Below are 15,158 nucleotides of genomic sequence, written 5' to 3' on the forward strand. Positions count from 1 at the left end.
TTATTGTCAACATCAGTGAGAGATGACGTTTGTTTACGGATGTGACGTCATAAGTTTGTCGCTGACTATGGTAGGCAGGAATTCTCTCCTTGTAACCCGTGGTAGGAATATTTTACATACTCTGCTTTAACCAGTTGACGGGCCTGGCCAGATGAAACGCCTATCTTTGTGGGATAAAAAACGTTATTACTATGCTGAACAAAATAAGCAAGAGATCGTGAATATTTTAGGGGATATTTTTATGAAATTATGAGCTCAGTCTTCACTACAAATAATATCCCTTAAATATTCATGATCCCTAACTCCTTTTATAAACCTAAGGAACACATTAATTATTGTATGCATTAAACCATAAACTTTACCAAAAACAGTAAGCGTGTCTAAATAACTTCGCTAATATATAGTAATCGATGGGATAAACAGCTCTTTATGAAAAAAGGATATCACATTATGAGAACGCATTTTTAATTTGTATCTTAATTCAAGTTTCCGAGTGAAAGGTTACTTGTAAATATAGCAATGGGCGTGGAACGCCTATCTTGAGGTCCTTTTTTCACGGGGAACTCTTTCCATCGACACCGAATATCAAGACACTTAAAGAGATGCGCAGCATCGCCAGGCTCAGTGTCCATCAACAGGTACAGCTAGAAGACAAGGTATACGTACTATCTCCAGCATCATGGTGTCCATCAAGGCTCTCGGTCTTTCAGCTCTCTGTGTAGTGCTTTACTGTGAGTATCTTGTTTTTTTACCTACAACTTGAATTTGAAAACATATTGTTCCCGACATTTGTTTAAATAACGCACCTTTGACGAAGGGTTCAGGGATGAACGCCATGTTGTTTCTTAAATAGCATTGCCGCCCTGCATCTCAGACAACGGTGTGTTTAAGTGACCGATTTGGATTTGGCAGTTGTACGTCTAGAATTAACCTCTATATTGCGGCTAAATAGTTGATAAACACACCTGCTTTATACAATTTGAAAATATAAAGAAATTAGCAAATTTATTCTTTCAGAAATCATATATGTTATTGCTGTAAGAAAACGCGCCAGTCTCGTCTTCCTGAGAATAACAAAGATTTTTTATTTGACACATACACTTTTATGTAGTAGTTGTATAATTCGTCTAATAAAGATGAGGTAAAAGCGACGGACGTTTATGCAAGATAAAATCGCAGACAGTTCAGTGTAGTCAGCATCGTTATTACCAACCTCCTCGTGACGATTTCTTAATAGTTAGATTTAAATCTAGAAGGAAGCACAAACTGCAAGTACAGTTGTGAAGTTTATATGACATTCTTGTGTACTTGTGTGTGACAAAGAACTGTTGTTGGAACGCCTATTGACAATGTACATAAACTAAAGCTATGTGCTTTTGTGACTAGATTGAGTCATTAAACACACGTGACACCCCTGCATCAGACTGGAGAGTACGGGATCTGTTTACACATAATTGACCCCAATTAATGCAGCACTCCGCGCATAGCATGGCTAGAATTCTTGCAAGGCTTTCCTCTAAACTGCCTGGGCAAAGAGGCAAGCCGTGCATGCCCGTCTGTTTCAGCTGGTATCCATTGTCTCATTGTAATTTCGATGCTGTTTCACTTTTTCTCCATATTTTATATTTTTTTCACTTTTACAATGCATTTGTAACATTATGCATTTAACTGTAGTTGACTGATTTTCCCACACTTGTGAATCGAGGCATTTTCGTTAAAAAGTTCTTATTGTGTATGCTATTTTTCTTCTCAATTTTAATCTGTTTCCGTCTCGTCGTGCAATAGAAGTGTACATATACTATATGCTTGTGCTTGTGAGATTGTGGAGTTTCAAGTTACAAAATGACATTCCATTAACGGGCTCTGTGCTGGTACTTATGCAGAGGGGCCTTGGGATGGTGGATCTTAAGTCAGAAAACGGAGATAATATTACCAAGCAAAACCACTGTGTGACAAAGTTTATACTGAAGACGACGGTGTTTCGCAACTTGTGTCCGATCAGTTTTGTCTTTAAGATATACATAATGTTGAAACAGGAGTTTTTATAGATATTCATGCATATTCATGAACCAAACCACGCCCCGGTGCATGAATTTCGCTAAAAAGTCCTGTATTTAAACATAAAACAAAATGTACGAGAACGTGTGTAATGGCAGAACTATTATATTGAATTAGATAGATATGGTGTAAAATATATGGTGTAAAATCCATTGTTTTGTTGCCGGAGGTTCAAGCCCATTGTTATCAATGATTACATTTCCGTTGTGTGGACAGTGTTTAATGTGGGTTTCGTGGAGTGAAAAAAATATGTACAGATTAAATCAAACACATGTTGCTTTATGTGAAGATTTCTGCGACGTAACTCTCTTCTCGTTTGACTTTTTTGGAAAACAACCTTTTCATGTTCAACGTAGTGAAAAGACTGATGAATATGTGTATCTTACACCGTTTACATACTTCATTTACAAACATTCATTAATTTTCATGTGAACGCATAGTGAATTTACATATACACATGTGTGTATAGTTACACATGTGCAAAATTACTTATGTGAGTAAATGTTGTGCATGTGGACGGGGTGTAAGAAACCCAAAACGTCCAAAACGGAAATGACTCGGAAATGACCCCAAGTGATGAATCATTAACGCCTTTACATTTCGATCACCAGTCTCAGATTCCACGTTGAATTCCACGGATGTTCCATCATTTACCCGTGGGATGTGTTTTGCTCGATGTATACGCGCAGTCATGCGGAGCAGATGACCCTATCTCGACACGAAGCACAAGAATGCATGAGTGACTCACAGCTCCAGCCCCTGGGCTAATTGCTACATCAAACCGTGCCAGGGCAGCGGCGGTACTTACTGCTATACTTTATAACAGTGACTTATGACTAAGAACGCTTTGTGGAACGACGCCTTTGGCTATTATCTCTACTGACGCTGAGGGTCCGATCTTTAAATATTCTGGGGGTGGGTTGGTGGATGGGAGAATTGTGGTTAAAGATAGGATATTTGTCATTGACTGAATCAAACATTCATATTTTCCCCTCTGAATGGATGAGCCGAACAATCTAATTTATTTTCACTTCACATAATTTATACCATCCATTATTTAATTTACGTAAAACATGCTGATATATTATTTTTTCGCAGCAAAATTAGGACACACACACACATTAGTTTATGCCATAATCGTTTGCGTCCCCCCCCCCTCCACCCACACACAGACCACAAACACATTAAATGGTGCATTATAACTGTCGATCTCATTAGACTCAGGTGTAAGCGATTTGAAAAAAACCAAGCGAATTAAATTTTATTAATATGAGAGGACTGCCGCTTTGACATAGAAACAGATCAAGTATGTTTGCTTGCAACACACTAGGATATATATATATATATATATATATATATATATATATATATATATATATATAGATAGATAGATAGATAGATAGATAGATAGATAGATAGATAGATAGATAGATACCTATAGTTAACTAAGCGCCTTACTCGCAGTGAGCGCATCCTTCGTCGGTGCACTCAACGCCCAGTTTATCGAAGAACTGTCAATCGGGAGGAGAGCTCGTTATCCGATGGTTGTCATGGTAACAAAGGTAATGTTGGAAACCGCGAGATCCTCTAACGGATGCACCGACCGACCTTGATAATTAACACTATTTTATCAGTATTTACCATAACGGCAGCAGAGTATTAGCACATATTTGTAGCAAGCTTTGAAAACATCACACACGCTCGCTACTTGTGATATACTCTCGTTTTATCACTTGATTTGCAGTAGGGCCAAACTTTTCTTTCGTTTTTCGGAGTTTTATTATTATTTTTATAGAATATTGACAGGTTTAAGATCAAACCACGCTCACCACCCGACTAAAATTTGCTGACTGAGTGTCAATGCGATTTGAAACATATACCTTCATAGGCCTCATTCCACTCCCACTTACCATTTGGTCATGCCTTGGTAATCTTTAGTATTATATTTCATATTTTGTGCAAAACAAGTTTTGACATTACTATAACCTTGACCTGACCCCGAGGAATATGCATAGTGGCACAGTCCATTGCGTTCCAAGGGGAAGTTGGATAGCCAAGACGTACAGACATTACAGCTTTGGACCAGCACATTGAGTACATTACGTGTAACTTGCAGAACTCTTGTATCACAGCAACCAACTCGGGATGCATTGACTACGGTTTGCTATTCGGTTGAAATAGTATGATATTTTGTGGAGATTATCGTATATCTGTGAAAACATTCATGCGTAGAGGTTGTCACGTGATCACACGTAGCTCGTCGTGTCCGTGCAAATAACAACCAACTCCGCATTCCTCGGTAAACTCGGCCACAGCACGCTTTACGCCTCTGGGTTAAAAAACACCGTATGGACATCCGCAGACCCCAACCATTTGATTTCTAACATGTGTGCTCAATTATTTGTACCATGAATAAAAGTAACGTACTGTAATTTTCATTCTTACAATGAGGGCCATTTGCAATATTTTTATTCAGTAAAACAGGGTCTTGATTGTATTTTAGAAACACATTCCGACATCCCTCTTGGTTGTTCCTTTGTATTAACTGATCTCAGAAGCATCGTGAACTATTTCGGCCTAATGACAAGGTTATATTACCAAAGATACAAAGAAGATTATCATGATGATGTCGAGGGGAGGGGAGTAAACATGATGATGATGATGGAGATGATGATGACCAACTGGAGTGAAGCCATTTTTTGTATTTTGGATAGGTAATGAGACCATACAATTTTTTTCAGTGACATCTACAAAAGCAGATATCCTTTTCTTGCTTAAAAACACAAAAACACATTATAACAATCTAGTTTTGTGGCAGGCAATCTCTCTCTCTCTCTCTCTCTCTCTCTCTCTCTCTCTCTCTCTCTCTCTCTCTCTCTCTCTCTCTCGCTCTCTCGCTCTCTCTCTCTCTCTCTCCAGTCTGATTTGAGACGCGTGTGTCACTCATTAACCATTATGCTATATCGTTTTAGTATTTACAGGCAGCAGATAATAACGTTCCGTATCCAAGCAGAACAATTCTGCTCCTAACATAATTGATCTGGCAAACAGATGATCGATGGTGATTACCTTAATGAAATGGATTACTCTGACCCGATGATGGGAGGTACGACATCTGTATCAACTCTGCGTGTATGCAACATACACCCATGAAATTAACACGCTACATAAATCACACCGTGACCCATTGCTGTCATGTATGTAGCATTCCGCATGATTTCCCCGTGCCCGGACAGGTGTGTCATCTATCATGTCGTGCAATGATGTATTGATGTCGCTTACAAACAACGAGAACAAAAAAAAGTGTATCCCTCACAATCAACGTCAGGTGTGAGGGTGGCCTTTGTGAATGTAGAAATGTCTTCGTTTTTTTCTGAATAAAAGTATATTTACAAAAGTTCCCAAATATGTTTTTGGTAAATGAAATGCATACAAAATTATATCAAAGAAATATTAATGATATTGATGTTTTAAATATAACTCTTCAGATTCTGAATTCTGAAACGAACCGTTTTACTAGACAAACATTTAGTCAAAAATGAAGTTAACTTAATAATAATATTATTTCAAAATATATATCTACAAAATAGAAAATAAAATCCAAATGGAGCCCAGAACAATGCTTAATTTCATTCAAGTCTTGGATTCAGTCTTTAATCGCTTCTCTAGGGTGTGGGAGACAACCTACTGTTTTCCTAGAGAATCTTAAAAGCTCTTGTCAACCCGAGCATTGTTTTCCGTAAGTCATCATGGTCACGTGACCCCAGTGTGTTTCCTCCTCATGTCGCCATGTCATCCCCACTTGTCGATTTCAAGGTGGGCGTCGCATGTTCTCCACCTGTCAATTATAATTGTCATGTCCTCAAAATACAATTGGTCGGAAGACCCTTTGTCACCAATCGCGGTAAAATGTGCGTTGTGTGTCTGTAACTCATTCATTTTACAGTTGGTGCCCTCAGAGGGTCACATACTATGACGAAAGCAACATTCTGGTAGATGTGTTAACACAGAGGCTGGGTTGATATGTAACGCTTGCAAAATAGCATGTATAGTAGCAGCCATATTTATATTAACTCATGCTTCGTCGTATCAACACCATAGAAATCATCATTATCGTCGCCGTCGTCAATAGCAACAATGCCAATCAGAGAGATTAACGGTGGTGACGATAATGCTAATAATTTTAACAATAACAATATTTAAGTTTTATTATGATGATGATCATCATTGTCAATTAATCAGTTATTTAACAGCCGAACAAAGCAACAAATTAACCGTTAGGCAGAAACTGCACGTTCCGCTCGAGCCTGCATTCACCGGTGCAGTCTTGTCTGACATCCCTGTCGCACACAGGTTATGCAAGCAGCGTGTTTATCCAACTGCGCACTCTGCGCCGAGTCCTGCTGCCCAGGCATGGCGGCGAGAAAATTCCAACACGGATAACCGAGGTTTAAACAAACAGCTGTTGTCAGATAGAAGACAAGGTCTGCTAGGTACAGAGATAGATACGCCGGTCGTTGGATGGATAGATACATGGATAGACATATGACAGGTGTATAGACAGAATAACAGACAACACTATTACACCCGCTTCTTCCTCCGCCTATTGGTAGACTATTAAGTGTAAGTTTCAGGACATGTTTATTTTAGGTTTCGTACATAATTCTGCTTGTTGATTGAATCGTGACACATCCACTATTACTGCTGAATCCCCATCCCTCGACTGATGGAGAAGCTATGCTGCCTAGCAACGAGGAGAGTCGTGACTGGTGGCAGCGATAGTATAGATATATGAGAGTTCTGCTAACGGACTAACTGTTAGGTCATTAGTAAAACGTATGAAATACCCCCTCTCTTCCTATCAAAAGTTAGTAAATACATATTCAGAATATATCTGAACCGGGTACAACATAACACAACGGAAGCCTTTTAAGGCCATTTTTTCTTGAAATTTCAAGATACTTACTAAGTTGAATTTTCAAGATAAAAAGTTGAAATTTTAAGATTTTATCGTGAAATTTCAACTTATGTATCTTGAATTTTCAACATAGCATCTTGAAATTTCAACTAGATATCTTGCAATTTCTAGAAACGAAACTTCAAAAACCATGTGACCCTAAAAGGTTTCCGCGTAATTCTCCTCTTGACAGTATTTAAATATAGTATCAAATGCCCCTCCCATCACCTGGCTAGCATGGCCAGTTCTCCTCATCTACACATAGCCCTCCAGGTAGTGGCGTTGTCTTGACAGGTAAATAGCGTTGTGGTGAACATGCTGGTATAATGAGAAAACCGGTTCTGGCAATAGTGTCAGTGTAACCATCCAAATATGTCTGTATATTTTACGAGTAAACACTGCCTGCTATAACTGTTGGATCAGGCCAAGCGTCCACTTCGTTGCCCCGATTTGTATTTGTTCTGATGGCTACCCAAATAGCACTCGCTTTCTGTTTAATTAACGCGGGGGGGGGGGGGGGGGGGGGGGGGGGGGAGGATTCTGTTGACACTGTCTTTTCGCTTGGTGGATGTAACGTAGGTGTTTGATGGTGTACCAAACTGTAGCCCCAAAGTCACTTTGCAAGCTGTTTTAAAAGATGTCATAGACACATGTCAGTGGCAAACATTAGACTGAGTGAGTGAATTTGGCTTAACGCGGCTTTTAGCGCTAATTCAATCGCTATTATGATGCTCGGCCCATTAGCAGCATACGGTGGGGTTGTTTATTAAGGGGTTGTTATTAAGTTGTAAACATCCAAGATCAACATAATTTCAAGATTTTCCTAATTTAAGCCGGTAAATCGTAATAGACTTGAAATAGTGTTCAAAGCGTGTTATGGTATATATTACCCTAATCACTATCTCACTCACTTTTAGCACTATTTCAGTCATATCACGGTGGGGACGCCAAAAGTGGATTTCACACATTTTACAAATGTGGGGACTCGAACCCAGATCTTCGGATTGAGGAGTCAACTTTTTAACAACTAGGCTACCCTATTGCCGCCTTAACCCTAAACCCTAGAGTCATGGTCGTGAATCGCACTCAACCACTCACTCGCAAATGAGTAGTGCATTACCCACACACACAGGGAGTAAATATACAATTGATTCAGCTAAGAACCGAGTTTCACGAACATTATCGTGTCAAAACGTATCCTTGAATATACGTACAAATTGTAAGACGACTAATGTCATTTTCTATACCGAATAATCAATATTGTTTAACTCCAATTATGTTCTATCCGTTCCCTAAACCTCCTTATTATTCTCATTAGGCCTTCCTGTCGCCAGCTGAGAATATGAGAATATCAATGTGTAGGAGGTCGTGTCAGATTTACCCGATACTCGAGTGAGTGAGTGCGTGATTATTGCTTAACGCCGCATCGGCAATCTTGTGGCTATTCACGGAGACATTCGAAAAAAACCAAAAAACATATATAACATTTTGAAAACGTCCCCAGTCCGCGTTTTGGTTAACATATCTCTCATAATGACGAATAGCAAAATGTCCCGTTATTGTTCATATATAACATCATTGTTCCAAAACAGCATTTCATGAACATCAGTTCAAATAATATTTCTGGACCAACTTTATCACTAATAACACGAAATAACACTGAATGTTGTCAATTTGACCTTAGTTTGCTTTTCGAAAACAACGTATACTTAGACCCCATCCTAGAGCCTAAAAAGATAACTAAATAAGATTACATTAAACTACGGTTATAACGAACACGCTTATAACGAACTTACGTTTTTGGTCCCGACTATTTGCTGTAGTTATGCTGTATATATGCTTATAACGTTAACGAACTACGGTTATAACGAACTAAAATTAGTAGTCCCTTTGAGTTCGTTATAACCGTACTTTACTGTATACTCATATGAGCATTATTACCGAAAGGAATGCTATTTAGGTCGTGTAATTTGCTTCATCTCAATAGGTTATGGTACATATTAATCAATGTACCTATAAAATCGTTGTTTACATGTATACAAACATTGAAGGTAAACAGGAAGCAATCGTTGTACGTTAAGCGTGTAGATTTCAAGATTGAACGTGAAACCAACAGCTGTTTTTTTTTCCTCGGGGAAGCTAGCATCTCCATCAATGGATACCTTCCACAGCTTCAAGGACGGCCAATGAGTGCATGCTAACGCTGCCGTCTCTGCCAAGAGAACTGCTTGAGGAGAACCGCAGAGTTAACCTTATGGGAATGAGATACTTTTTATTCCCCGGTAAACGCAGCATTCCATGATGGATCCTATATATAGTTTTATTGCCCTTGAATGGAAGTAGGGACACATAAACAGATGACATCACGGCTTTGGGGTATTTCAAAATGGAGCAACTAAGACAGTGGTCATGCTTTAAGACGAAATGCTGAGCAAGCTATTTTAAACCATTTCTTTTATGTGCGTCTGTTATTTTATCAACCACTGCTTGAGCAGACCCAGACTATGTCGAAAAACATTACGAAAATCACCAACTAAAAACTCGTAAATCGATAGCAGCCATTTAACGCAACAAGTTTGCAAGGTACAAAACGTGTACATGGGGGGGGGGGAAATTGTCTCATCTCTCATCTCAGTGACTGTGGCAAGGTGACTTTGAGGTGTGATCCCAGATGCGTGAAGACACCTTTGCTTTGTTATTTTGGAACACGTGTCGAATAGCTAATGGTGACACGCCTACAGTTTAGGCAGTAATTTGTTTGTATCGTGGTTGGAGACAAAGGCCTCATCGTCAGACGACAGAAGGCAGTATGTTCATCAGGGGGTGTTGTCACGAACCAGGTCGATGGCCCCGATGGTGTGTCATACATAAACCGTTAGACCTTTCCCGTTGAAGGTTATGAAGCTAGCGTTGTGTTGACCTCGTGTCACCTTAGAGGTGTCAAACATAACGGGGCATCACAGATCAATCATGTTCATCAGTCAGTACATCGTGATAATGTTTGTTTATTCACCCCTTCGGCAATACTTTCATTGAGCGTATATATTTTATATTTTCAATAATACATGTTCTATGTCACTTTAAAATATGATAGTATCTATTTGAACATATTAACATGAACATTGAAACATATGTGTTTATTTGGATAGACAAGAATGTTAAATTGTCCGCTTATGGATATTATTTTCCACAGGGCAATTTTTGCCTCGACACCGGGAATGTTTCTTTCGTGCAATGGGTGTGGTGAGTCAGTGGCTGCTACTTCAGCTAAGCCAGCTTACCTGACTATTGCGTGTACCAGATTACTCAGTATGACACAAGCGTAGATTCATGTAGACAGTTACTCATTCCACTGTTCTGAAATGTACATTACTACTGACGTCAGCACTATTGTTATTATTCCTTTTATTATCATCACCAGTGGGTTTCATTACTTTCATTTTAAATGAATGCCATGCTTGGACACGGAACGTTATTATCAGCTGCCTGTAAATACTAAAACCATATATCATAATGGTTAATAAGTGATACACGCGTCTAAAATCAGACTTGAGAGAGAGAGAGAGAGAGAGAGAGAGAGTGAGAGAGAGAGAGAGAGAGAGAGAGAGAGAGAGAGAGAGAGAGAGAGAGAGAGAGAGGCTAACACACCATCATTATCATCCTTGTCGTCATCACCCTCGTTGTCATTATATCATTCCAGTCAGCGTTGCTGATGCTGCAAGCGACGGCAGCTGCGGTACATTCTCCAAGGCAAAGTTCGACGTATGTGTTGCCTCGTTCTCCACCGCCAACCTCCTCAACATCGACGACCGTAAAGCTCGTATCGCCGCCGGCAACACCACCTGTCCCACCGACATCTTAGTGGAGAGTTGCACGTACGTACTCAGACAAATCATCATCTAACGTTGTTATGAATAGCTTAGAGCCATGAGGGCCAATGTCATGTGGAGTCCGTTTTAAGAAAACATATGAAAACCATAACCATATATGCATGCTAAAGAACATTTTTTATTCACTGATAAATTCCTTAACTTTAACACATTCTGACAGCAGACATATAAATGTTATTATAAAAGAACATTTGAAAAAAAGGAAATAAACTTACGTTTTAAATTTGTGTAAGGGCGGAAAGGACCAATGTCTGTATTTTGGCCCTTTTTACCCTCAGGCATTTGTATGGGATTTATCATGTGAGATTGATAAACTACTACTGAAAATACAAACACATACTATTGAAGTTCTTTTAAATGATTTAAACGAATGCCAACTTTGTTGAAAGAGTTGAAACATAATAATAATGTTTCCAAACATTCAAAATCTCTTGAACAACCAGTCTCAGCCACAAACGAAAATGAGAGCTAAAGGGGCCAAAATCTAGCAAAGTGACTTTGGCCCTTTTGGAAAATGACTTTGGCCCTTTTACAGAATTATAGGTAGCTATGTTTCAAAAACATATCAATGAAAACATACAATATTTCTTCTACAAGTAGACAAGAACTCATAGATGTTATTTATGCAATAATATGCAAAAAGGGCCAAAGTGCATTTGGGCCCCTTTTGGCTCTAAGCTCTTAAAATTTTCAGGCCTTTTGATATACATGTATAGATATTAATATTATTTTAGGCCTGCGAGAGGTATTTCTGAATTCCCAACCAAAAACATACACGTTATCATTTTTAAAACTACTACCCCTGATTATCAAATGGGCCGTCTCTGTTTACAGGGACATGTGTCATACCTTAGTTTCTTTCCGGACCCTAGAGAATGAATAACTAATCCAGTTCAAGCCTAGAATGAGTTGGCAATTCAGCACTGTCCTTAGCTCTTTTTGGATTTTACTTAATAACTTTTTTTATATGTATATTTAAAAAAGAAAACATTATTTCCTGGACTAAATGTTGGTCTGGCTAGGCGTTTGTGAGATGTGGAATAAGTATTTATTGTGGCTATCTATGTTTCCTTGTAGAGCTTTCAACGTCATGATTAAGTGTGTCAACGCTTTTGGTTTCCCCGAGGGCTGCGAGATGGAGATGGACAAGGAGCTGAGTAAGATACCATGATCATTTTAATGAGATGTTGATACCCCCTTAACTCGATCACTAGATGAAGATCCGGGTTAAAATTGGTCTTCAGCAACCCACGCTTGTCGTAAGAGGCGACTAACGGGATCGGTGGTCAGGCTCACTGACTTGGCTGATGCATGTCATCGTATCCCAACTACGTAAATGGATGCTCGTGATGTCAATCACTGGGTTGTCTGGTCCAGATTCGATTATTTTCTGAGTGCGGTTTAAACAACAAACAAACAAACAAAACTAGTTGAAATATCCGAAGCTCGACACAATCGGGTTACAGTAATCAGAGCGTCATGTCGATACCGTTGGGGTACATTGCCTTAAACGATGTATCGAGTACATCCAGTTCAAAGTTTTACTGTGGTTTAATAAGAAGTGAACACAAACATGCAATGACCCACAGTAGGAATAGTTTGTGACTTTGGTATTTAATTCCGGTTTGGGCAGAATTTTAGTTACATCACGGCGTATCCGTTTGATGTGCGAGGAAATCATGAAGTGATGCAGGTCTCAGATGTTTACCACTTTGGTGAAACCTGCGAGCACGGGTATAGCAAACCTAGAAATATAATCAGGACTAGCTGGGATTCGAACCCTCGATCACAGGTGTTTGTCTCGTTTAAGGGACGGCACCATAGACATCTGGGCCACCTGAAGAAGATGTGTCTCCGGTAGAAATAGAAAGTACATTAATATGTACAAGGTATCTCTGTTGTAGTTCATAAACTGCCGGGCAAAAGAAAGAATACACCCATATTGATGGTGGCTAAAAATGAAACAAACACGAAATGGTTTTTCGATTGTGATGTATTTGATACGGTACCATAGTTGTGTTTTGGACCCCAGGTTTACTCTCACTGTTTCGCCGACTATTTTGAGCTGAGTAGCGTTTTAATAACGTTTGAACTTTTTTTTTGTCAAATTCAATTTTCTAGTGTACACTGTCTTTTCCCCAGGAGTGTATTATTCCCCTTCGTGACATTCCCAGGGCCCTATAATACCATTATAATGCCTGCTTCACCACCGACGTTCATTGTTTTCAGAGAACCAGCAGTTCGAGTGTACCTACAAGGAATTAGAAGCGATCTGTCCCCTCGCTACTAAACTCGGTACGCTTGGATTTGAGTTTGTTATTTGTGCTTCATTTTAATTCAAAATAATGTCATTGTAATAACTGGTTAAAAGTTAAGGTGAATTTGATTTGGTTGTAGGTTTGCCCCATTTCAGATCAAAATAATGTAATAAAAAGTTAATTTTGTTACTTGTAACAATTCTATGTAAGAATTATCTGGCGAACGTTTTCATGTCCAAAGCATTGTTCTCAATTTGTTGTTTACGTTTTCTGTTTGATAAATAAATGTTTTTCCTCACCAGGTGGCGCCGCAAGCACTGTGGTCAGCATTTCCCTTCTGGCAGCCTGCCTCATCGCCGCCATCTTTAAATATTAAGTTTACACAAACGACTTCTTTTAGCAGGTAAATTGGAATCTTTTTCGTAAGAGGCGACTTACGGTATCGGGTGGTCAGGCTCGCTGACTTGACTGATGCATGTCATCGTATCCCAATTGCGTGGATCGATGCTCATGGTGTCAATCACTGGATTGTCTGCTCCAGACTCGAGTATTTACAGACCGCCGTCATATAGCTGGAATATTGCTGATTGCGGCGTTAAACAAAACAAAATAAACATAAGCTACGTATTTTGTTTGCAACTATCTAATGTTATCTATTCAAACTTCGACCGAATGGAAATATGCAATAACCAATACTCCATTTTACGATAACAAATACGATAACACATGTTGCACTAACAGAATATACTATATATTATTCTAACTTTACTCAAAGTAATCAGGGGGCACGATTGGCCCAGTCGTCTGAGGCGCCGCAATTCGCTGTGCAGAGTTGCGTCCCTAGGGCACGCCAGAAACCTATGATTGTGGGTTCGAATCCCGGTTCACCCCGATTATGTTTCTTGGTTTGTCAGCACCATACCCGTGCTCGTGGGTTTCATCGAAGTGGTAAACGTCTGAAACGTGCATCACTTCCGGCTTCGTCCCACATTAAGCCTACACGCCGAGATATAACTGGAATACTGTTAAAAGCGGCGTTAAAACCCAACTCACTCACTAATGTAATCGAATTGAGGTCCCATTTGTACATTTTATATTGTCATCGGTTTATCCTTACAGGAAGGCGCCCAGCTTTTGTAGGCCTAACCGGAACAACTAGACAAGACAATTCTCCACCAAGACGAACACCAATTAGACGTTAGACGATTGAAAAAAATCTGAAAAGGATCTTCACACATAATATTCCCACCGGTAAAGAGACCGCCTCGGTCTATGATTTTACCGCAGCAAACATGTGCTAGCGCCCACTGCATCAAACGGAGTTACCTCCCTTCCACAACGCTAACTCGTCGCAAAGCCCTCCCAATACCAGATATTCTCGTACTCCGAACCTTGTCAGTGCAATAACCATTAGGCGACAATTTGTAAACGTTATAGGATATGTGCCTTCTCCGAACCTATGCTAATTTATAAAAAAAAATTTCTTTTGTCGTTTTTATGATATTAAGGAGGAATGTTGTTGGTTTCGCTGAGGCCCGTGTCGGCCTGTGAAGCACGTCCGATATCCTTGCCTCCCTCAATACTCATTGTATGTAGAACAAAAAGGTAATTGTCAAAGCTTGTAATTTCGATAATGTTTGACACATATGGTTGTTTTCGTTTTTCCCATTGAACTCATACAGAAAACTCTTATCAAAATCCTTTTTTATTTTTCTAATAATTTACATCGTATGTATATATCTGTCTTTGAATTTAGATATAAACATATTAACATGTAAGACTTGTTTTGTGTTTTTGTTCATGATATAGATATATTGTTTTTGAGAGCAATGGCCATTCCCTGAAACAGGGGGTCCTTGTTAAAGGGCGATGGGTAGCTCAATGTTTAAGCGTTCGTTCGTCACGTTTAGGGGGCACGGGTGGTCCAGTCGTCTAAGGCGCCGCGTCGTTACCGTGTACTGGCTGATTGTGTGCACCAGTGTTCACAGCCCGGAA

General features: G+C 39.4%; 1 protein-coding gene across 1 annotated transcript; it reads left to right on the forward strand.

Moving 5' to 3' along the window:
* Positions 1-574: 574 nt before the first annotated feature.
* LOC124134714 lies at positions 575-14,941 on the forward strand. The gene is made up of 6 exons (XM_046499759.2): positions 575-731; positions 10,716-10,890; positions 11,983-12,062; positions 13,135-13,200; positions 13,466-13,566; positions 14,283-14,941. The coding sequence occupies exons 1-5, from the start codon at positions 680-682 to the stop codon at positions 13,537-13,539; spliced, it is 447 nt and encodes a 148-aa protein (XP_046355715.2). The 5' UTR covers positions 575-679; the 3' UTR covers positions 13,540-13,566; positions 14,283-14,941.
* The last annotated feature ends 217 nt before the right edge of the window (positions 14,942-15,158 follow it).

The sequence above is a fragment of the Haliotis rufescens genome, unplaced genomic scaffold (genome assembly GCF_023055435.1).
Source record: "Haliotis rufescens isolate VD_foot unplaced genomic scaffold, xgHalRufe1.0.p SCAF_4, whole genome shotgun sequence".
Classification (NCBI taxonomy): domain Eukaryota; kingdom Metazoa; phylum Mollusca; class Gastropoda; order Lepetellida; family Haliotidae; genus Haliotis; species Haliotis rufescens.